This window comes from Pongo pygmaeus, chromosome 7, assembly GCF_028885625.2.
Source record: "Pongo pygmaeus isolate AG05252 chromosome 7, NHGRI_mPonPyg2-v2.0_pri, whole genome shotgun sequence".
Classification (NCBI taxonomy): domain Eukaryota; kingdom Metazoa; phylum Chordata; class Mammalia; order Primates; family Hominidae; genus Pongo; species Pongo pygmaeus.
Window position 1 is genome coordinate 15,737,531 of NC_072380.2, and position 26,062 is coordinate 15,763,592.

Consider the following 26,062-nt stretch of genomic DNA (forward strand, 5'->3'; position numbering starts at 1 on the left):
GAAGCTCTCTAATTGGTCCTTTTAACAGTTTTGATCACAAAGTATAAAGTGTTTCCTGAAACACAGTTGATTCCCATTAGCTGTCTCACTAGTGTCTGGGGCTTAGGGTTGTTTTACTTTATCCTAGGATCCTAGGAGTTTTCCATACCTGCAGTCGATGTTTTTGTTGGCTGACTTTCTACAGAGGGGCAGCTGTCATGAATTATTTCAGCAGATTCTGCTTAGGGTTTCCTTAGTATTGATGGGTTTTGTTTCTTTCTTTTTTTTTTTTTCTTTTACCTACAACACCTAGACTACCAGTCTTATTGACAGTGTAATAAAGGTAAAGCTCATCAGGAGAGCTATTTCCCCATTTTACTATCAGGACAGATAACTTTTTATGAAGAAGGGACTGAATAAGACCAAGCATAGGGCCACAGTTAACCAAACATCTGTGGACTTAATCTAGTCTCTGGTTAGGAGCTACTAGCCCACCATTTGGTTCTTCCATCTCCAAAAGGCTCAGTTTCTCTCTTCTTCTAATATTCACCATGCTTCTTATAGTATTCTAGACACTCTCTCAGAATACTAGACAGAATGATTGCAATTTGAATTTTTAGAACTATGTCATTTGTTATGTGGTGTTGTTTACCTGCCTGGTTCACTTCATGTGTATAGAATCTTCTGTTGCTTGGGTGCAGCTTGCCACAGCTCTCTATATGGCCTTTGTCTGTAGAGCTCTGGACTCCCACTGTTCCAATGGAAATTTTTTATTAAAAAACAAACAAATCATCTTACACTGGTAAGATATTTTATCTGAATGTGGAGCAATTCATTCATTATTTTAAAAAACTGTTTAAATTAAAAAAAAAAACCCTTCTTACTAGTGAGAAGTTTTCCCTGAATATATAGCCTTTCTGAAAGCTTTTACAATATTACACATTGCCCCTTCCATACAGCCCCCCGCAAAATGTAGTTATTTAGTGTTATTTAGTCATGGCTTGTAGCTCATTAGTAGTACAAATTACTTGTCCTACCACAGACCTATTGTATAGGAATTTCCATATATAGAGCCTGAAAATCTGTTTTTTAAACAAATATCTCTGGTCAATTTCATGCACACACTATTTTGAAATTCTTTTGAGAACCACTGACTTAGGTCAAGTATCAACCTTTTTGATCCTCAAATAGGAAAATAAAATTCTAAGATGACTTTTTGGAGTATGACTGGGCCAGGTAAGAATTTCATACTCCACAACAGATCGTGCAGTAAGTTCAGCAGAGACATTGCTAAACAATGTCCTGCAACTTCGGTGAAAAGAGAATGGTGGCTTATTGCTGACACCTCACAGAGACAAAATTCTTTGAGTGGCAAGTAATCAAGATTTGTCACTGTTTTCATAAAGAACTGTTTTATTTCTCTGTTGTAATCATTTTTTAGTTGAAGCCAAATATTTAATGAAGTGCTTAGGAATTTCAAGCACAAGGTATGTGCAGCCTCTGGGGAAATCCAACAAGTGGCATTCTTTGTCACCTGGATGTAGATAATACCTCTTTATATCTCTTCCCATTCAGGCAAATCCAGAAGGACTTGGCCTGAGAATTTTATCATCTATATCACATCTGCCATTTGGTGTAGAGCCTAGTAAAAACTAATGCTGCCTCAAAGAAGACACCAAGGATAGGACTACAAACATGTAACTAGTAGGAAACAAAGGAATCTTTTATTCAAATGTTAGAGTGGGATTGAAGCTTATTTTGTGCAGTGACAGTGATAACCCAAGATACTTCCTGTTTTAAGAGTTGAAGAGTATCCTTTCCTGGACATTAGTATCCTAAAAAAGAAACTGAAAAGAAGATAACTCTTAGTATTTTAGCACACAAAGGAGACTCAGGACTAGTATCATGACTACATTCCCACTAGCTGATAGGTTTTGAAATGCTATCTTATTCACTTAGAATTACTGAGAGGTATGAACTGAATTCTGTCCCTCTAAAATTCAGATGTTGAAGCCTTAACCCCCCAGTGTGACTGTTTGGACATGGGTCTTTAGGAGGCAATTAAGTTTAAATAAGGTCATGAGAGAAGGTCCCTAATCTGATTGGATTGGTGGCCTTATAAATAGAGGAAAGTATAGGGACGCCTACCTATCTCTGTCTGCTCACATAGAAGAGGTCATGTGAGCACACAGTGAGAAGCTGGCTGTCTTCTGCCCAAGGGGATCCCTCACCAGACACCAGTCCCATTGGCACCTTCATCTTGGACTTTGAACCTCTTGAACTGTGAGAAAATAATTTCTATTGTTTAAGCCATCCAGTCTATGGTATTTTGTTAGGACAACCAAGCAGACTAAGACACTCAGTAAAAATAAACTGAATCTGTCATGCACAGAAAGCATATCTGTCATTTTATATAGACATTGATCAGGAAAACTAGGGCTCTTCTACTGGAAAATCTTAAATAGTTAAGATGAATTTCAGAGATAGGTTCATTTAAAAACAGCAAGGCAACCCTTTGACTTCTTAGAAGTGTTGTCAAGGAAAATACAAGATATTTTTCCCTCTGTTTTGTTTTTAGGTTGGCAGTAAATTATCATATTTTCTTCCTTTTTTTTTGCTATGACATTAATTTTTGTATTCATAAAGACTACTGAATCAGATGCTAAACAGTTGAGAGATTATCACTTACAAGATTTGCTTAGATTTTGCATGTCCATTGCCCTTGTTCTGGCAGGTAGTGAATAAAGGACTGAAACAGGCTGAAAGGGTTTACACTTAGTACTTTTTCATGATGTTTTCAAGGAGGGTTGAAAGAAAATAGATGGAAAAAATTTGCATGTCATTTCATACTGATTTGCGTAAAACTGCATGACAAGATTGGACTGAAAGAATTCATATAGTTAGTGAGAGATAATCAGCCGTGTTTCCTCTAGCTGCGGACAAGCTCTTGGTTTATTTTGCAATGATGTATTTTGAAACGCAAGAAGAAGGGACCAAAAAGGGTTTTTGTGGATTTGACCCAAACTGAGACGAATCATCATTTGGGTGTCATCCAACACTGTCAAATCTTAGTTTCATTTGTCATTTACTTAATGTTATAAATGGTCCTTTTTAAAATAAGTTATAATTTTAAAAATGATCAAAATTCCAAAATTTCATGGGATTGATGTAAGCATTTTTAATTTTTTTTTTAAGTAAGGATTGTTTGCCAAAGCAGAGATGCCAGCATTGCTTTATCAGTGAATAAAAGAGAAATAATTAATTAATTTTAACCCTGTGTATTATTGTCTTCAAAATAGCTATATTCTGGCATATATGTATTACTGAACAACTTTTTGCACTCTGCTTATATTATAATTTGGTTTTGATCCAAAGCCCATTTAACTAAAGCAGTCATTGTTAGGGTTAATCAAACAGGCTGGTTGTTAGTATCTTTTGCTCTCAAGGCTGATAATATGAGGTTGGTATATAAGGGACTTGCATACATTTACAAAAACAAATTACTCACTGGCAAGAGAATTTAACTCAGATATAGTTTGCTATTACTGAATTAACAATGGGCATCAACCAGTGGAGATTAATTTTACCATCTATGAGTCATATGACCTAAGACATTAAAATTTGGACTCTCGTTTGAATCTCAGATGATTGATGATGATGATGATGATGATGATGATGACGATGATGATGACGACGACGGTAGATTACATTTATTGGCTTCTTACTGTGTTTCAGGCATTAGGCTATTTTATATGTATTATCAATTCACTTTCACATTTTATTATTTCGATCAAAGACCTTAACAACTTGAAGTTTAGAGTAATTTGCTAAAGGTCTTACTCGTGAAACCCAGGATAGAGAATTGACTTCAGGGAATTTGACTAAAATCCATTTTATAAAGTACTGCACTACACTGTTTCCTTCATGCTGTCAGTTTCCACTTTGCAGATTAGGAAACTGAGGCCCAAATTACTGAACTGATTAAGTAACAACTACTTCATTAAATTGAATGGCTATTCTTAACACTGGAAACTGACTTCTTAGTTTGCTTTTTGTTACCATAGCTCCCTTCTCAAGTAACCTTTTGGTCCACCATAGCCATTCTTATTTTCAGAACATTACGTGTTTAAAAGCACTCCTTAAGGAGTATTTACTACTATCACAATTGAAAAATACTGAAAAAGCAGAACATACTGACTGGTGTCATCTTCCCAAGAATTTAGTAATAACTTAAGTGGAATCAGGTTTATTTCACGTACTGATATATAGTATATTTAGCTTCATTTCCATTTTACTTTTATTCATTCTTGATATTGCCATATAAGAGGTATAAAAACACTATATTAAACAAAATATATAATTTTTTATTTTCAAGTATGTTACTTGAAATTAAGAACATAGTATAATTCATATATATTGTTTTTTCATATTATGCTATGCTATTTTTCTTCTACATAAAATTGGGCTTTAAGTAAGTCATGAGTCATGGTAGTGAATTTTGTTATAACCTTATTTTTATGAACCTTTTTTTTTTTATTGAATCACTGTTTATTTTATGTTGGTTCATATGTTATATGAAATATTCAATGGGGCCAGGTGCAGTGGCTCACGCCTGTAATCCCAGCACTTTGGGAGGCCAAAGTGGCCAGATCACTTGAGGTCAGGAGTTCGAGACCAGCCTGGCCAACGTGGTGAAACCCTATCTCTACTAAAAATGCAAAAATTAGCCAGGCATGGTGTTGCACACCTGAAATCCCAGCTACTCGGGAGGCTGAGGCAGGAGAATTGCTTGAACCCAGGAGGCGGAGGTTTCAGTGAGCAAAGATCACGCCACTGCAATCCAGCCTGGGCGAAAAGCGTGAAACTTTGTCTCAGAAACAAAAGAAAAGAAAAGAAATATTCAATGGATTAGACAACTAAAAAACATTTATATTAATGGTTTCTCAAAACATTTATTCATGTGGAAGAATTGATAGGTATCCATTATCAAAGCCTGCACACATTTTTTTCTTGACTATTCACCTGATCTGAAAATGCATTGTGCTTATAAATACAAGTTAAATATATAATTTGGAATAAATTATCCTGAGTTACTGATATGTCCCTCACTCATGAGAATTAGTAAAAAATCAGAGAGGAAAATAAATAAATGAACATCATGCTTTAGCTTTCAGGGAATTCATTATTCAATATTCCCTCTTTCAAAGGATTTTGAAAGTATATGCATCTGTTAGATACAAATTTTTAAGACCAGCTTAAAATCGCAGACCTAAGGTTAATTTTAAGTGAATTAAGTCATTGCTTTAAGGGCCCCATAAATGAAAGCTAACTATCTAAGGTCAATGCTTAAGACTTTTGCAATACTTACTCATTCTTATTCTTGTGCTTACTCTTATAGCTTTTGGTGTGTGCCAGTAATCTCTTTGTTGCACATTAGTAGACAAAATGTATTCTTGTAATTTGTGTAGCTGTAATTTGTGTAATTTGTAAGCTGCTTGAGAATATAGGTATTTTTTCCTGTAACTGCTGGATTTCTGTTGCCTGAGTTGGTGCCTGATACATACTAATTGATCAATTAAAAATTTGCAAACAAATTCAAGCTAAGTAAATCCTGAAGGCTCGTAGGATATCTGGTTTTGATGTAATTTTGAAGACACACACACAAAAAGATGTACAAAAGTCAAATGTTAGTATACCTTCCTGAATATTATCTTTTAAAACTATCAGTTCAACACACTAAGTTCACTTGTGAAAAGGAAATGAACTTCTGAATGCTGTTTGTTTAGAAGATAAAAACAGCTTCTCGGCCTTTTGGCTAAGATCAAGTGAAAAAGACACAAAGTTTGTTGAACTGGAAACTATGAAATGATTTGTTTGATTATGTTTGATGAATTACACTATTGTATATCATACTATCTTACTTGAATTTTAGGAAAGTATCTTGAGGAATATCCTCTTAATCCTATTTTAAAGATAATTGAGGTTAAGTAGTTTGTTCATAATAACACAGTTAGTAGGTGGCAAATTCAGGACTGTCTCCAAAGCCTTTCTTCTCTCCTGCCTTATGTATACAAGAGTTATAGATCAGTTTCATGAAATAAGTCTCTAAGGACAAAGTGTGATTTATTTTTACCTAGCTGCATTTTTAAATTGAAAAGAATTACGCAGGTTTCTTGTTATTGTGACTGGAAACACAAAATGCATTACATGATACGATGTTTTTCTCACACATCTGAGAAAGCATTGAAGGGTTCTGAGCAAAGTAATGATAGGATAGTTTTGACAGTATTCATCTGAATGACAGATCAACTCTAGGGTAGAGTCAGGGAGAATAAAGGAGGCTATTGCCATCATCTAGGCAAGAGATGATGAGTGGTTGGATCAGACAAGTCTTTGGGCCTTATATTTTAGCCTCTTTTGCTAGCTCTTCCTGGGAGTGGTGAAAAGTGGTTGAATTTGGAATGAATTTTGAAAGTAGAGCCAACAGTATTTTCTGAATGATTGGATATGTGGAGAGGGAGGGAGGGAGGGAGGGAAGAGAGAAGGAGGGAATAAAGGCAAGGAAAAGAGTGAAAGAAAAGTAAGGACAGAGACACAAAGGTGATTCCAGGATTTTTGCCTAAACAAGTGGAAAAATTAAGTTACTCTCCTGAGTTAGGGGAGAATGAGACAGAAGCAGATGCTGGGGTAGAAAGGGATATCAGGAGTTTCGTTTTAGCTGTTTTCAGACTTCCAGTATATCAGATTAGATACTAATGTGAGACTCAATATAGATATAATTACAGCCATGAAACTGGATGACAACACCTGGGACGGCTGAGTAGAGAGAAGATGCCTAAGCCTGTTGAGCTCTGAGATACTCCAGAGTCTAGAAAGTAGGAAGGGAACAGCCTTCTCCTTCCGGAGGAGGAAGAGCCAAGGAGGTAGAATCATCCTCAAGATTGGGGTCCTGGAAGTCAAATGAAGAAAATATTAGAGAGAATGAGTGGTCAGATGCAGCAGATTTTTCAGGTAGATTAAGGCCAGGAAGATTGAGGTATGACCATAGGGTTTGGTAATGGGGGAGTCCATTGATGACCTTGACAAAAGATTGATCAGAGAAGATTCTGTTACTGAAAATAAACAGAAAAGATTATAAACCACTCACCTAGAAGACGTCTGAAGTTATTCTCTAAATCTGTGATCCTCAGAGAGGCAAACTATTTTGCAGTTGTTATGTAAATTTGGCCATATTATCCTGTACTGTTGAACTCAGATATGTTAGTTATATAAATATTGATGTTAATTACTTTAACTGTCAACATTTAATTAAAGTTTTTACAAAGTTTTGCTTGAGGTTCCTCCTGCGTTTTGGTAAGTTGTTACTATATGGTGGAAAGGGCATACATACCTATACAAACAGTCCTAGGTTTCAGTCCAAACTTCACCAATTACTAGTTGTGCAATGTTGAACAAGTTAGGTAAATTTTTCTAAGCCTCATTTTCCTCATTTGGAAGATGATAGGTAATAATTACTTTATATGATTGTCAATCAACAGTGGACTGGATAAAAAAAAATGGGGTACATATACACCATGGAATACTACACAGCCATAGAAAATGAAATTATGTCCTTTGTAGCAACATGAATGCAGCTGGAGGGCATTATCCTAAGCAAATTAATGCAGTAACAGAAAACCAAGTACCACATCTTCTCAACTTGTATGTAGTAGCTAAACATTGAGTACACACGTACAGAGAGGGGAACAGTAGACCCTGGGGCTTACTTGAGGTTGGAGGGTGGGAGGAAAATGAGGATTGAAGAACTACCCGTCAGGTACTTTTCTCACTACCTGGGAGACAAAATCATTTGTACTTCAAATTCCAGTGACATGCAATTTACCCATGTAACAAATCTGCACATGTACCCCCTGAAAAAGTTTGAAGGAGGAAAAAAAAGCAAGATACCTTGAGAAAACTATCTGAAGCATATGATACAATTATGCATCATAAATGATGTAAAAGTTGAGGCATTGATTTATACTCCAAGGTGTTACGTTTCTTCTCCAGTTTTTTTATATAAATAGAAAATAGGACATTTATTTAAAACAACTGCATAGCAACTGATATTCATAAGAGAGATTATCAGCAGAAATAATCATGGGAATCAATTTAGAAGCCAAATAATCTAGATGGAGATTTGTGTTGGATTTTCTATAATCAACTCTTATCAACTATATACTACTCAATAGGGTGAAAACAATTTTAATAATTTTGTTTTGAAAAAATTTAAATGCTATAATGAATTATGTGCATTTATAAAGCTGACTCCTTATTTTAAAAACTTTGATAATGTGGAAAGTAGTGATTAGACATTTGGTCATTTCTAACTTATTTTAAAGGATGAAAAATCATAAAAATGTTTTGCTATACTTTGTACTTTTGCAATAACTACAGGAATCATATTTTGTGTGTGAATGTTTGTGATAAATCCTTTAACAAGTTATATTAAGTTTGCTTTTGATACTTAGTTGCCACCTACAGTTTACAGTAGTATCATCAACCAACATTGTCATCTATTTGCATTTAACTAACAATTCAAATAATCGGAACTTAGTAGAAAGTAATAAAAATTGAATTAGTAAAAATCTAATTAGATTTTTCCATTGTTTATCTTCATGACTTAAAACTACAAAATAATTATGAGGCTTTCTCAAACTGTAATTTCTGTTTGTCTTCTTTTATAGAGCTACATTCATGGGAGCAGCCAGGCTCAGTTTGTGGCAGAATCACACATTATTCTGGTACTGAGTATCCTTTTAAGATACTGATGAATTGAAAAGGGCAAACTAAAGCTACATGTTATTAAAGTGACATTTTTCCTGGCAGTAAATATCAAGACTTTTAAGAGACATTAAATTTTAGGCTGTACTATATGACTAATTTTTATTTTTTATGCTAATTATTTCCTATTACAGTATAATTTGTTGCTATTCAGTATCATTAACAGATCATAATTTTTTTTTTTACTGACTGTTGAATTTCAAAGTATTACTTTTACTCTACATTGATGATCTCTGGCTAGATTTTTTTAAGTTTATATGACTTTTCCCTATAGCATCCTAATGGCGAGAAAAAAGTGCCTTATGATATAAATAGCTCAAGAAAGGTGTTATCATCATACTGCTCCCCTTAAATATATGGTATGTCAGAAGAAGGAGATTTATAGTGGTTCAACATGCCTTTTTGGAACATATCAGACTCAGGCAGACTAAGTGTTGTGAATCAGATCATACGATCGTAATTTATGATTTGGAGTTAGAAGGACAAAGAATGTAACAGGATAAAAAATAGTAGCAGGGTAAGAAAAAGGTAAGGTTAAGTATCTAATCTGAATATTCTTAGAATGAAATAAAATTAGTTTGAACACTGTTTTGGGGGAACATTGATGTTTGTGTGAGTCTTATGAAAATGTTTGAAAAATTTAAATTCGTAGTGTTGCTTGAACATATTGAGTCATTATGAGAATTTAACGTGTGCCTCTAGTATCCTTTATAAAATTTGATTACTAATATCCTGGTTACTAAGATTCATATTCAAATGAAGTAGTCTAGACCAAATTCTCCAGTACTGTATATAACCAAAGGTGTAAATCTTTAAGTATCTTAGAATTCATCGAGGCCAAACCTCATTTTATATGTAGGAAAACTAGAGCCCACAAAGGGCTTATGTTAGGGAAGCCCACCTGAGCTAGAATTAGAATTCAGTTGTCTTTTTCACGGTCTATCCTGTGTGCGAGTACTTAAGTTTTATGTACAATACTTTATTATGGTGTGTGACATATAATTTCATCAATGAATGTTAGTCATGCCTATTTTTAATCTGGATGAAAAATACTATCGTTTTAACAACATTGAAGTTTTTGGATTTTATTACTTTGTTGTGTTATAACAATGCATTTTTAAAAATCTACCAGCAAAGACTTATTTGACCCGTTCAGTTTATTCAAGCAACCTATTTTATTTGCTTACTGTGTTTTAGGCACTGCATCAGGTGGTGGTATATAGTGATTACTGTATGGTGGGGAAAAGGGATGGAAAATGTTTGAAGCACTTGGAATTCTCGAGAAGGTCAAAGACTTCCTCGTTTGTAAAATCAGGATTAGCAATACTAACCACACGGCATTTCTGTGTGAAGAAACTGAGATAGCACACATTAAGCATCCAATAATCACAAAAGTCTAGTTGGTTTATTCTTCTGTTTTCCCTTCTTTCTTACTCAGAACTTTGGTGGCCACAGATAATAAGCATAAATACATATATATCGGTTGATTCCTTAGTGATATGGTTTGGCTCTGTGTCCCCACCTAAATCTCACCTTGAATTGTAATAATCCCCACTTGTCATGGGAGGGACCCAGTGGGAGGTAATTGAATTATGGGGGTGGGTTTTTCCCATGATGTTCTCATGATAATGAGTAAGTCTCATGAGATCTGATGGTATTATAAAGGGGCATTCTCCTGCACGTGCTGTCTCTTGCCTGCTGCCATCTAAGATGTGCCTTTCACCATGATTGTGAGGCTTCTGCAGCCATATGGAACTGTGAGTCCATTAACCCTTTGTTTCCTTATAAATTACCCAAGCTCATGTATATCTTTATTAGCAGCGTGAGAACGAATACACCTAGCTTTTGACAAAGGTGTAGATGACCAGGAAAAAAAAAATCATCTTCTAATAAAATTTATCAAAATTCTAAAACTTGAACTATAAATATTGAAATGACTTAATTTTTCTAGAGCAACATTTTTGAACCCATTAAATTGTATAACTTATAAGATAATAAAAAGGCATTGTTTTTCAAGCTTTAATGAAGGAATGAACTTGAGAAGAACAAGATTATAAATCTCATTTATATTGCAGGAGAATGAAAAGATACCTTCCTGAAACTCATTGAACAACACTGACCATCTTCTTCCTATGTCTCCATTCTCAACATTTTTATTTCTTCCACCCTTGATTATGCATGCATGGATACATACATGAAATTGGGCATATCTGCAGCCCATTTCTTGCTTACATTTATTTACTTGCCTGTATGCTTTATGGTTTCAAAATTAAGAAACTACTATGAGGAGTACTTGTTTGGCTCTAGTTTGTCTCATAGACTGGAATTGGAAATACAGATTTTGTTGTATTTTTCAACAAATGCTGAGTTTCTGCACACCAGCTTTAATATGGTAAGAGATTAATGCTTTCTGCACATCAGAGGTGCCTTCAGTGAGAAAAGGAAGTATTTCTGTATATGTTTATAGACATATCTACTCCTCCCTATTAAAAAATAAGGGCAAAGCTGTATTTACTCTCAACTTACTATTTAAAGATATTCAGGAAGCAAAATATGTTAACATTAAAGCAAATGGATAGAAACATAAAGCATTTGTTGCAGGTAAGTTTTTAACTCTCATTTATTTAAATATTGTAGTTTTTTTTTTTTTTTCTAACTTGTTTCAATCCATGGTGTAGCATTTTAGCAGTATACTTTATCTAGATAAAGTGATGATTTTATCGCAACACATCAGGAATACCGAGCAGAAGGATGAAAAGCTGTGTTGAGATCATCATTTTATTGTATGGCAGGAGTTCTCCAAGGTTTCATTTCGTGGATCATTGACATCAAGCTGAGATTTAGGATTCAAAGAAATTTCACAAGCAGTATGAATTTTTTCATATAGATCTTAGCAGTGATACATAAAAGAATTAAAAGCCCCTATTCTCTTTATGCTAATAGTCATCATTTGTTGCTTCATTTTTTTCTGTTTTTTATTTTAGACATACCTATTACTAAGAAATAGAAAAATTATTTTAAAATGGTGGACTCATTATCAGTAAAACTTTAAAAGAAGTCCAGGCTCTGCAATCCCAGCACTTTTGCAGGCTGAGCACTTTAGTTGAGTTTGAGACCAGCCTGGGCAACAGTAGGGGAAACCCTGTCTCTACAGAAAATTATAAAATTAGCCAGATGTGATGGCATACACCTATGGTTCTAGCTACTTGGGAGGCGGAGGCAGGAGGATCACTTGAGCCCAGGAGGTTAAGGCTGCAGGGAGCTGTGATCACACACTACACTCCAATCTGGGCGACAGAGTGAGACCCCGTCTCCAAAAAGAAAAAAAAAAAGAAACGTTATTTTTAAATAATTTCTGATTCTAGTTTCGTTTGACAGTCTACTGCTACTTTTTGAACAATCCATATTTTCTTTGTAATTTGTGTATTTTTTTTTCTTCAGGCAAAAAGTTACAAATACCAGATGATTACTTTTCATTTATCTGTAGAGAGAACATTTCTATCTTTTGGATTTCTCGTCCCAATTTAGTAAGTTAGATGATTAGATGCAGTTGCTATATACAAAGTTTTGCTGAAAAAAATCCTAAGAGAAAACAGATGGAATCATTTTGTATCATAGGTTATAGATTTATATTTACTAAGTATAAAATTATCTCCATATCAGTAGTGTTTTATTTTTTCAGTACCTTATTTAAGAAAACAATCGTAAGTAGTCTTTGAGAGAAAACTATATGAAAAAATAAGAAACATTATATTGTAATATGGAATATATGTAAACTACCTAAAAATAACTTACACAGGGCTTTGTATTTTTGCAAGTAAAAATTCATTTTTATTTCATTTTTTTTCCTTTTTTAATGTTTTCACCACCTAATGCAAATGTGAGTGAGATATTTGCTGTTCACAGAAAGCCCGGATGACAGAAAAATACTTATAATACAGTGAGACAAATGTATGCGAAGGAAGTAGCAACAGAGGAGCTAAATCCCTATCTAGAGAATTGGCACTGACTTTTCAGCTGGATATTGAAGTATAAAAAGGAGTTTCAGAGACAGAGAAATGAGTGAGGAGGCTATTTTGGTAGAAGATACAACAGGTACACAACCATAAAGTGAGAGCGAATATTCTTTATTGCAGGAATATAAATTCATCAAGGCTGGAATACAAATTTTGAGGAGATTGGTAAAGTTTGGTTAGGCTGGATAATGAAAACCTTGCTGAGAAATTTGAATCTTAGCTACAGGTAGTAGATGCGGTGCAATTAATATGCCAATTTTACATATTTGGCATTGGGTAACTTACGAATTCTTTCTGAAGTATTATGAGGTTGAGCCCCGCATGTCTTGTTGATAAATTTGGCTGTGGAAAGGGAAATAGTGGCGTCATGCCTGTTTAGGGAACAGAAAGCCAATGGAGGCTTGCTCCTGTAATAATGTTAAGGATAGGGTGGAGAAGGCAGAGCAAAGGAAGCAGGAGTCGCTGGCAGTTGTTCTGGCTGCTGGCAGTGGTTCCTCCTCCAGGATGAACCTAAGTAAGGGAATGGATGAGTGACTCAGCTGCTGTTTTAGAGGAAGAAGAAACAAAATTGATAATAAATGTCACATGTAAGGTTCAAGAACAGGAATCAGAGATGATTCTGCAGTTCCGCTGTGTGTTGTAGGATAGAAATATGGAGGAAAACAAGGTTTGGAGGGGAATGTGTAGCCCAAAAAAGTTCCTAAGATTGATTAGGCCTCATAATTGATTGATGAGAAAAGGATTGTTTAAATTGCTTAAGATCATAAAGCCAATCAGTTGAAGAGTCAAGAGCTTAAAACCTTTAACCCATTGTTTTTGTGCTTAGTAATATTTTGCCAATAAATCAAAACCTCTGTGGTGAATAGGCCAGTAATATTCTCACCAAATTATACATTGTGTGTATTTGTTGTGTATATCTGAAAAGATCATTTTAATAAAGATACAGTGGATATGTCAATTTATTTTTATTTTTATTTTTTGAGACGAAGTCTCACTTGGTCACCCAGGCTGGGGTGCAGTGGCGTGATCTCGGCTCACTGCAAGCTCCACCTCCTGGGTTCACGCCATTCTCCTGCCTCAGCCTCCTGAGTAGCTGGGACTACAGGTGCACGCTGCCACGCCTGGCTAATTTTTTTTTTTTTTTTTTTTTTGTATTTTTAGTAGAGACTGGGTTTCGCCGTGTTAGCCAGGATGGTCTTGATCTCTTGACCTCGTGATCCACCACCTCGGCCTCACAAAGTGCTGGGATTACAGGCATGAGCCACTGAGCCCAGCCATATTTCTTTAGTTATTCTATCATATTTTTGTACAGAACACAACATTGTCTAGCAGTATAAAAACAAATATGTGTGCGGGATATGTAAATATAAATACACACATACAGACAGGTGTGTGCTATGTGCTGAGGTACAAAAGTCACAAAACCTGACGAGATGTCTGATGATGTGGCATTTACAGTCTAAAGGAAGAGGAAGACACACAACAAATGACAGTGCAAATAATTCTTTAGTTACAATTAACGTGCTTAAAAAAGTTTTCAAATGTTCAAAATTCAGTAAGACTCAGGCTTCAGGCACATGGATCTTAAGTGGAATATCATGAAGTGCAAATATGCAGTTTTTGAAACCATAATTGGAGGAATTAGTATGTATATGAAATACATGAAATACATGAAATTATGTTTAAAACTCTTTATGTAATTTCCCAGAGTAGAGAATTTGAACTGTGGTGATCAAATGATAACATTAAGGTAGGATATGTTTTTGATTGTAGAATGTTCTTAAAATTCAAAACCTCATGTATGATTTTAATGAGATAATCTGAAATCTGCTTTTCTTACTAAATATACTTATAAGTATGGCACAATAAAACGGACATGTAATTACAAGTAGTGGTTTTCTAAAATAAAAAGGCACCTTCATTTCACATTTAGAGAAATGTTTGCAGAAATGTATGATTTTATTGTCCTAACTAATCTGCCTTTTTTTTTCTATCAGTAGGCAGTATCAGTCTCAGTGTCACAGGAGGGGCAGAACGAACGTCATTTAAAAATTTATTTAAAATTTCAACCAGATCAAATTAGTTTCCATAGACAGTAATGTTCCCACTGAATTCACCAAGATATGGTCTCTCTGTATGAGTAGATACAGAACACGTGAGTTCTAGGATCAGCTTTAGGGTCAACTATATAATCTCTGACCTGCCACTGCCCCTTAATTCTCCACATGTTTTTTAAGTTAGAGGATCTCAAGAAACTGACATGAAATAAATATTAGTTGGAAGTAAAATTATTTATATAAAAGTAAAGGTTATACTAGCAATTTAAAATGTTTATTCTTATAAAGATCAGTGCATTTTCTATGAGCAAAACATTTGTTTCCACTTATTATGAAAGAATATAATTGTATTCGGCATCTGTTTCTAGTCTATTATAGAGAGCAAACATTTCTTTTAATATGTTATATCCAAGGAGAAACATACTATAGAAAAACATTAATGATAGATGCAAGTTGAAAATTTTAGATTTAGATTCCTTTAAGTCTTCTGTAATGTGCTAACATGTTTTTCAACGTCTGTTTACATTTATCTTTAAATTGAAAACATCTTGATTCCATTCCTAGGAGCAACAGTAAACTTATGCAATTGAGAAGGGATTATATTGTTTTATAAATATATTTGTTACTAGTTCCATAGAATGCTTAGTGCCTCTGGGTATTGTATGTAATTTACACAAATAGCAGCTTTTTTATCAGGGATCATGTCAATATTTTGACTAAGCAGTAGGAGAATGATCAACAGGATCAGCAAAGAAACTGGGGTGTGTACAGTAGTTTAAATATATATTGCTATGATATTAATCAATAAAAATGTGCAAAGTAATACAAAAACTAGGCCAAAGTGTGTGTGTATAGGATAAAGGGTAGAGGTCCATCTGTTATTTTCTTTTAATGTTGGGATATTTCAATAAGGCACAGCTGCATGTCTACACCTATCAATTTAATGACCAAAGAGAATGTAACATTCTCAGATTAATGAAATCTGAGAATGTAACATTCTCAGATTAATGAAAGACCCTCCAAATCTGAAAAGATTCTCCTTCTGACCAAAGAATGTTACATTTGAACAGAAGGAGAATCTTTTCAGATTTGGAGGGTCTTTCATTAATCATTCAGCCTTCCACTCAATGAAAGAAATGCCATGTAAGAACACTGAGAGATGATCATCTAGCTTCATCCTCTATATAAAAATTAAGATTTTTATGTTACAAATGTAATTTCCCCAAATGATAAGTATTAGGCAGTCTCTTTTTCAGCCAAAAATGTTTTACTTAATACAGTAAAATTCAAGCTAAACGATTCTCAACTCTTAAAGGCCTTGAGTTAAAAAATGTATCTTCAAATAATAGAGAGGGAGGGTTAGCGAGCTTAAAGCCATTTTAATATAATTCGTATGTCTTAATTACAGCCATCAGGTTTTTAAACGGCTCACTGCTCTTTTCTTGTTAAAGCTTAGAAAACTCACTTTTGCAAGAAACATTCTGAGGAAGAGATCATACTTATTTACTGACCCTGCTGATTTCTAACAAAACACTTTACCTTGAGGTTGTATATAACCTATGTCTAATAATCCCTTTACTTTAAAATTCCCACTTAAAGTTGTGTGCACAAATGTTTACTAAATTCTTGCATTTTTAAAAATTGTCAAGTAAGAATAAAGCTAAATTCCAGTGAGACATAATGGTATACGGTTTTTTTTTTTGACACCACCTTACCTTAAAACCTTTACAGCAGGGTTTGGCAAACTAGGACCAGTTCAGGCCCAATTCAACCTGCCTGCTATTTTTGTAAATAAAGTTTTATTGGAACACAGAAACACACATTCATTTATGTATTGCCTGTGACTACTTTTGCACTACAACAACAGAGTTGAGTAATAGCAACAGACTCCATATGACTTAGATAGCTGGAAAATATTTACTTTGTGACCGTTTCCTGAAAAAGTATGGCAATTTCTGCTCTATAGGCTATGGTCAATAAAGAAAACAAAAGTCCACACTTCTATTAACTCACCCATGAACAGTTACTGTTTTTATCTTTCATTCCCTGCAATCATTTCTTTGCATTTGTTTTAAAGGAGTCAGGTTTTATACATCCTTTTATACACATTGTACAAACATATACATCTTTTCACTTGGTATGGTGACAAAATTACTATTAATATATCTTGCTTTTTCTTTTCTTTTTTTTTTTTGAGAGGGAGTCTCACTCTGTTGCCCAGGCTGGAGTGCAATGGCGCAATCTCAGCTCACTGCAACCCCCACTTGCCAGGTTCAAGCAACTCGTCTGCCTCAGCCTCCTGAGCAGCTGGGACCACAGGCACGCGCCACCATGCCTGGCTAATTTTTGTATTCTTAGTAGAGACGGGGTTTCACCATATTGGCCAGGCTGGTCTTGAATTCCTGACCTTGTGATCCGCCTGCCTCGGCTTCCCAAAGTGCTGGGATTACAGGCGTGAGTCACCCTGCCCGGCCTCTTGCTTTACTATTAAGAATTTTTGTCAATTTCATTTTATATGGCTAGTTAACCTATCACAAAAATGTCCCATATGTTATAGTTGGATGTTTACATTTTAACTTTTCACTATATAAATTAATCTAAAATAGATTTTTGTATGTATATTAAGTTTTTTAGTATTTTATATTTTGCCTCATTTATTAGGGAATAGCTTTATAGGAGTGGAGTTCATGGGCATACTTCTGGCACATACAATTAATGATAATTGATTTGCTGAGGTTTTTGAAGTGCTGAAATCTTAAAATTTTCATGTTAGACTTGGGGTTTCTGTTCCCTTTCTGCCCTGTTAATAGGGAGTTTGTGTATTTTTTTAACTCATATAATTTGAAAAATGCTATATTGTTACTGCATTTGCTCCCAACAAAAATAGTAAATTATAAAAATGTGATTTAAAGCAGTGTGAAACACAAGTGATATAAAGGTAAAATCATAGACATGTTTGAAATGGCAATTTTGTGAGTTATTCCAAACTTATTTGTAAAATCTGGAATATGTTTATGGAGTAGTAAAATGTATTTGAATGCTCTGTGCTTTATGAAAAAGATTTTTATGCCTAGCATAAAGATATTTCATGCTGAAACTGGGCTAGCAATTATGTTCTTTGCCCAATGCTTGTTATCATTTTCATCTAATCCTGACATCATCTTACTTCATTTTTTTGTGCTTTTTTGCTTTGCATCTTTCACTCTTTAGTTTTGTGACTTTGAGCAAGTTCTTTAAACTTCTGGGCTTCAGTTTCCTTATTTGTAAACAGATGGTAATATCTACATCAAAGAGTTACTGGTACTTGGTAAGATAGTGAATAAAACAAAGTTCTTGCCGTTTTGGAGCTAAAATTGTAGTGCTAGAACAAAGACAATAAGTACATTGTAAAACATATACAATCTGAAATTTCTTTAAAAAAAATGTTATAGTAAAAAAATATCAGAATAAAGGTGAGAGGAGGCTTCTCTGACAAGATTGAATTTGGACAGAGACCCAGTGGAAGTGAGGGAGTAAATTACATGGCCATCCCAGGGAAAAGTACCTCAGGCAGTGGGAATAACAAGTTCAAAGATCTCCTTATTACCTGACTTGCTTTGAAGGTATTAGGAGAAAAGGCTAGAAACCTAGGAGGATTTAATTTCTAAAGCAGGAAACAACCACCAAAACTCATAAAGGAAAAGATGCATAAATTTGGCCACATTAAAATTAAAGCTTTCTACATGACAGAATAATTTAAAATACACATATAAAGGACAATCTGAATGCAATACTTCAGTCAATTCGTATCTAGAAAAAAAAAAAAATGTTGTCCTCCAAGTTAAGAAAAAGCAACTGTGCTTTTGGAAAAATGGGCCAAAAAAAAAAAAAAAAAGCAGTGTACCAAAGATTAAACCCCAAAAAAGAGGAATGAACGTATCAAAAGATGCTCAGACCCAAGTGGGGAGCTATTGATACAACTCTTTCCTTATCAGTTTGATAAAATCAATAATTGGGTAGTATTGTTAGTGAAATGTAAGAAAACTTGAACTAACATTGCTCATTTTAGAGAGCAGTATGATTGTACGTAGCAAATTTGAAAATACACTTACCAAACCTCTCAAAAATTCCACTTATGGTTATAGACCATAGAGAAAATATTGCACATGTACACTAGGAGACCTGTGAAAATATATTCTTTGCAGGAACGTTTGTAGTAGCAAGCATTTGGAAAAAAAATGCCATCAGTAAGATAAAGCAATAAAATATGGTACACTCTTAAGAAAATGTACGTAATTTTCTGTTATCACATTGTTTGAATTTAAGCAATTCAAATGAGAAACATGTTACTTATAGTTTTCAACATTGTAACAATACAGAGGGAGACTAGTAAAAATGATATAAAGATACGTTTATAGGGCTATGTTACACTTGGGTGACCATAATTAATGCCCAGTAAAATATACTTTTCCCTGAGTTCATGTCTTTGTGTGTGTATAAACCGATAACATATGTTTGTGTACATGTGCATTTATATGTGTATAAAATTTGACCCTAAGAACATACTAATATATTGCTTTACTCCCATGAAAACTGTCGTACATTTTATTTTGTAGGCTTTATTTTCCCCAGTAATAGAAATACTGCCATTTCCCCCATGATTCATTAATGGAATTGAGGAAGCTCCTTAGCAGATGAATCATAAAATGAATGTATGTTTTACTTTTAATGTCTACATAAATTCATCTTAAATGCCATTTATGTTTTAAATATTTAAAAACGTCATAGTAGCTGGGTGCGGTGGCTCACAACTGTAATCCCAGCACTTTGGGAGACCAAGGCAGGCAGACCACTTGAGGCCAGGAGTTCAAGACCAGCCTGGCCAACATGGCGAAACCCCATCTCTACTAAAATACTAAATTTATCCGGGCATGGTGGTACACTCCTGTGATCTCCCAGCCACTCCAGACACTGAGGCATGAGAACCACTTGAACCTGGGAGGCACAGGTTGCAGTGAATCAAGATCGTGCCACTGCACTGCAGCCTGGGCTACAAAGTGAAACTCTGTCTCTAAAAGTTTAAAAAAAAAAAAAAAAAAAAAAAAGGTCATAGTAAAATAATAATCTGCAATTCTATTTGAATTATTAGATTAAATATGTGTATTTAAATGGGTAGATAAAAATTTATACATGAATATAAAAGGTATTGCAGAAAAAATGATTAAAGGGGAAACTTAGTAACTCCTTGTTAAGGATCCATATCAGTCACATCTATCTGCTCTAGAAAACTGAGTTTTAAGCAGTAGAAATCTACATATGAACAGTTTTAGTGAAACAAGTTTTTAATTTTTATCATGTTATTAACAATGTCCAATATCTATGGATTCGGGGTAATATATACAAGTAGATGGTCCAAAACACTTTAAGAATAATGGATTTAATTTAAAGTCTATGGACTACCATACTGGTAATACAAAACAGTCATTCTCTTACAATATTCTTTTCAGGCTACTGCTACATGATTGAAAGGCAGGAATTTCATAAAAATTTCACTGTGTGTTTTGCAAGCTGTGTAGCATGGATCTCTAAAAGTGTAGTGCTAGTATATGGTATATATATGGTGGGCAGGGTTGATATTGTGCAGAGGTGGCAGGGCTTTTTCTCTTGTATACGTTAGGCTTCCAAACATAGGTTTTTCTTTATTTTCCTTTTTTCTAGAAAGGGTTCCAATGCTAAAACAAATACAACAGTTTGAAAACTGTTTGTATAGAGAGGTCATGGAGGCATAAATGCCTCACTAGAGAAGTCAGGCATTTATCGTTGTCCAGAAGTTGGATAATATGGTCATGAAGACAGACTCAAATATGAACATTATAATTTATTAATAATCAGAATTTCAATAATATGGTTATAAAAACAAGACTCAGAAAGGAAATGTTCTCTGCAGAATTTTCCCTGACCTCCTCCACTTGATTGTATATTGCCCAATACTATCTTTTGAGCTTTTGTTGATAGAGACATCCTGCACAGGAGATTTATTGATGCTGTTTATACACAAATAGCAGTAGAAACAAATACAAGGGAATCCTAATGAAATTAAGCAAATTGAGGAGGTTCTGGGCTAGAATTGTTTCATTTTTCTCTTCAATTTTTAGTCCATTAATCGTTTGGGCAAAACACATCAATCTATTTTCAGAATTGATGAGTTCTAAAATCTTAAGAGTCGACAGTGTCAAAAATGTTGTAATGACACGGCAAAGAATGTTTTTATGAAGATGAAAATTTCCCATCATTTTCTTAATTCTGGCATTATTCAACATAGCATGAATATATCCATCCTGTTGCAAGCAGGTGTTAAATACAGAAGTAATTTTGTGATCTCATTCTTAAGGTATCAGTTAGCTGACTAGCTCAGGGTCCTGCTAGATTCATTAAATTGATTTATTAGAATATGCTTGTTTGCTTTTGTAAGATTGCTAGTTGTATAACCTCAGATTTTCAAGTGACATGATACCTGACCTTCATAAAATTTCAACTAAACAAAATCTATGAAAAAATGCATTTAGAAGAAAAAGCTATGTACACACACGTTATGAAAATGAAATGTGTCGATGACATGTGTCATGTCTGTAAGCAGTGCACATCTTTATGTATAATGTGAAATGTGGTAACTGGTTTTGAGAGTCCATATAGTTTATATGTGCTATGAAAATCCTGGAATTTAAGAACCTTTAGAATTAGCCTCTCAATATATCACAAATTGAAGTTTCAGGTTACACATTTTTAAAATTAAGGCATATTTGCTCACACAAAGAATGGTAATTTTATGTTATATAAAGGTAATTCATTGTATTTACCTCTGTGTGCATTTGTAATTTAACCATTCTGGAACATTGTGTTCAGAGCCAGAAAAATTAATAGATTTTATTCACATCTATGTCTACGGCTTCCTTGACAACTACTGCAGACGCCGCTATCACCATGGGGATGGTTCTTCTCAATGAAGCAGCAACTTCGAAAGGCGATGTTGGAAAAAGACGGAGTAAGTCTATGTGTTGCCATTTTTGTAATTTCGTTTTAGTCTTAAGATTCATTTAAGTCAAATGGGAAATACATAAAAGCCCTTTGTAAACAAACTTCTAAAGAAATGTTCTGGTTTGAAGAAGATTTTAACTTTTTTCTATTGCTGGGATGTGTTCATATACTTGAAAATATATTTCTTCCAAAGGGGACTGGGTAGTTTTCTGTGGATTTGCTTATAAAGTGAAGCTGTCCTTCACCCTTGTCAGGGTGCTCTAATCCATCCCTACTGAAGCCATAGTCTTGGTTGTAATTCCACCCGGCACAGAGAGATGGAAAAATTTGAGGGCAGAGTCTTCAGAGATTTTATTGGCATGTAACATATTCCCTCTGCTACAAGAATCAGGGGTGCACTCAAAGCCTGACTTAGATGAAGCTTCTGCATAGATATTGTACACTGAGATACTCTATTACCTGTCCATTCGTTCCAAAGTTTCCTTTAACATTTTTTAAAGGGCATCTATTGATACTATCTTTTCCAGGGTCTTTGCCTTTTCCATTGATATACCAAGATTACAGCTCCATCAAGTTTTCCAGCATTATGATTTTAAGCAAGTTAATTCTGTGGTTTTTCTTTGATGGGACCGTTTCTCTCAGAGTTGTAGAAAAACATGAGGTTTTTGAGAAGTAAAGAGTTTTCTAGCAAAAAGAGAAGAACACACAGGGAAAAATGTGCTCTGAGGAGCAAAGGACAGTCGATTGTTTCCTGCCACAAACCTTTTTATAGTTAATATCAAGTCCCTATATGATTTGATATGTCCACAAACCTGTTATTTTTTTCTTTCTTTGCATTTCTGAACTCTCTTTAAAACCCAAAATTTATGTATGAGCAGTATAGGTATCTGAAAAAGAGTATTTATTAAGATATTTAAAATAAAAATCCAGACTTACTTACTTCATGGGTTTTTAGCTAGGGTGACGTGTGTAAACAAATCATAGCGCTTTCTAAATACTTAAAAGTCTTAGGGGTTGAAATGTTTTTGATGTAATACACAGTTTAGACTGCCCTCTTTTCCTATGGTATCATATCTATTGTTTTAAAGAAACTACAAAAGAAAGGAGCACATTACTTTATCATGTTGAATTTTATTTATCTTTTGAATAAACATCATGTCCTTAGGATTGACAAATTATGCCTATAAGGACATGCTATTTTTTTAATAATTTCAACTTTTATTTTAATTTGGGGGTGTATGTATAGGTTTGTTCCATGGGTATTTTGGATGATACTGAGGTTTAGGTATGGATCCCATCACCCAATGATGAGCTTAGTACCAAACAGGTGATTTTTCAACCTACACGCTCCTCCCTCCATCCCCACTCTAGTCGTGTCTGTTCTCATCTTTATGTTCATATGTACACAGCGTTTAGCTCCCACTTACAGGTGAGAACATGAGGTATTTGGTTTTCTGTTTCTGTGTTAATTCACTTAGGATAATGGCCTCCAGCTGCATTCATGTTGATGTAAAGGAGATGATTTTTGATTTTGTTCTTTTTGGCTGCATAGTATTCCATGGTGCATATATACCACATTTTCTTTATGTAGTCTGTCACTGATATGGTATATATGCACCATGGAATGAACCTGGGTTGATTTTATTTTTTTGCTATTGTGCATAGGGCTGTAGTAAACATAAGAGTGCATGTGTCTTTTTGGTGGAATGATTTATTTTCCTTTGGGTGTATACCCAGTAAGGGGGTTGCTGGGCCAAAGGTAGCACTGTGTTAAGTTTTTTGAGAAATCTCGAAACTGTTTTCCACAGTAGCTGCTCTAATTTACGTTCCCGACAACAGTGCATAAGCATTCCCTTTTCCCCCCCACCTCACCAGTATGTGCTTTTTGACTTTTTAATCATAGCCGTTCTGACTGGAGTGAGATGGTATCTCATTGTGGTTTTGATTTGCATTTCTCTGCTGAGTAGTGATAATGAACATTTTTTCATATGTTTACTGGCCACTTGTATGTCTTTTAAGAAATACCTGTTCATGTCCTTTTTCTACTTTTTAATGGGGTTTTTTTGCTTGTGGATTTAAGTTCCCTGTAGATTCTGGATACTAGATGTTTGTCAGATGCACAGCTAGCAAAATTTTCTCCCATTCTGTAGGTTGTCTGTTTACTCTGTCTTGTTGTTCTGCTGTGCAGAGGCTCACTAATCATTCCCACTTGCCAATTTTTATTTGCAATTGCCTTTGGAGACTTAGTAAAGAAAATTCTTTGCCAAGGCCAGTGTTGAGACAGGCATTTCCTAGGTTTTCTTCTAGAATTGTTAAAGTTTTAGGTCTTACATTTAAGTTTTTAATGCATCTTGAGTTACTTTTCATATATATGGTGAAGGGTAGGGGCCAAGTTTCATTCTTGTGCATATGGCTAGCCAGTTATCCCAGCAACATTTATTGGATAGAGAGTCCTTTCCCCATTGCTTGTTTTTGTCAGCTTTGTTGTAGATCAGATGGTTGAGAGTGTGCAGCTTGATTTCTGGGATTTCTATTCTGTTCCATTGGTCTGTGTGGAGGAGATACTGTTAATTATGTGTTTATTGTATATCCTGTCTTAAGGTAAATAAGAAATATGTAGTAAATTTTTAAATCTTACAATATTTATTATAGTAATATGATACTGAATTTATTAAATCACCATTTCCAACTCCTCTCTTGGTAGATGTTTCTCTAACTCCAGCTCCCACCCACCCCCAAATTGTTTATTCATGTTGTGTGTGTATGAAAGCGAGCTGGAAAACATATTTTAAAACTTTCAAATTATTCCTTTTTGATGTGATTTTTATTTTTGATGTGGCACAACTACTATGATTAATATTTCCCAGGTCAGAATGCATCTGCCTCATTATGGCATTTTCTTTTCACAGGTGTAGTATCTCATGTGGCTGCCATGGTTCCTTTAATAATTACTAACCCCTCCCTACACTGAGTTCCTCTCCTTCCCATATGCAAGTACTTGAGTAGCATTATTTCGTTTCACTGCATAGGATCCAGTAATTATCTTCTATCTTACTTGATCACGTATTTCAAGCCTCATTTCTGATAGAGCACAACCCAGTGGGGCTACTAAAAAGGAGCAAAGGGAATGAAAAGAGTGCTTTATTCTTCTTCTGAAAAATAAAAAAAAGGAGATGGAAGGAAAAGAAAGAACTGTTAGATAAAATGCCAGATTTGGGCAGTACAGAGTAAATAATTTTGTAGTCAATTATAGGGTTTTATAAACAAAGTTGTTATTATGCTGTATCTGAGTCCTGGTATATGTCATACAGGGATATTCTAATTTTCAAAATTTTTTTTTTATTTTATGATACTCACAAACTCATTTTTTGCTTTATTTTCTCCCAATATTCATTTGAAGTTCAGCTGCATGAGTGTTGTCTGAAATGAAATGTCAGAGGCTACACTTGGATGCTATTAAATGTTTGTGATGTTTCACAATTCATATTCAAAACTTAGAAGATATTCCTGCAGAGTTGCATAAAAACTGACACATTTGCAGACCATATTTTGACAAAGCCGTACCTTATGTACTCCATGATTGCCCGAATTGCAGTTAAACTTGGTTTCGCTTATATATTGGAAAAAATTTTAAAAATCATAGTTCCTTATTATAGAATCATATAGATCTGTTTGATTTTCCTTATTTTCTTCTGCTTTAATCTTTTTATTTTACAAATAACTTCAAATATTTTTCAAATTGTTCAGAATTCTCTGAAGTGAATAAAAGGTATATTGTGCAAATTATGTGTTAAAAGATGTTTAGATATTTCTTAAGAGATTAACACTAATTTCTACTTATTTATAGAATATATTTAAATAAATTTTACTTAAATATCTTTGTCTTTTATTCTAAACGTCCTTTAATTGGCTCAGATTAAGTATTTAAATTTTATAAGCATGTTTAGATTGTACTAATTGCAGTGAATCTTGTTTAATTAAATATCCAAAATACATATGCAAAAGAAACATTTTATTATGCATCTGCTTTAGAGTAAAATCTTCTCAATCATAATAAAAAGGAAATGAGAAAATAAAGTACTGCTCCTATTGTCAGCTTTCCTGGGACAGAGGAATATTGAAAACCTAGACCGCAGCACATTCGACTATAACATATGCCCTCAGTTTCTTTGT

General features: G+C 34.3%; 1 protein-coding gene across 4 annotated transcripts in view; it reads left to right on the forward strand.

The window, feature by feature from the left end:
- Nucleotides 1-26,062, forward strand: part of TUSC3 (tumor suppressor candidate 3) — a 313,790-nt gene that overhangs the window by 177,221 nt on the left and 110,507 nt on the right. For all 4 annotated transcript variants that reach the window (XM_054497897.2, XM_054497895.2, XM_063668524.1 and 1 more), the window contains exons 7-8: nucleotides 8,706-8,769; nucleotides 21,822-21,896. In XM_054497897.2, the coding sequence (XP_054353872.1) occupies nucleotides 8,706-8,769; nucleotides 21,822-21,896 (139 nt within the window). The remainder of the gene's footprint in view (nucleotides 1-8,705; nucleotides 8,770-21,821; nucleotides 21,897-26,062) is intronic.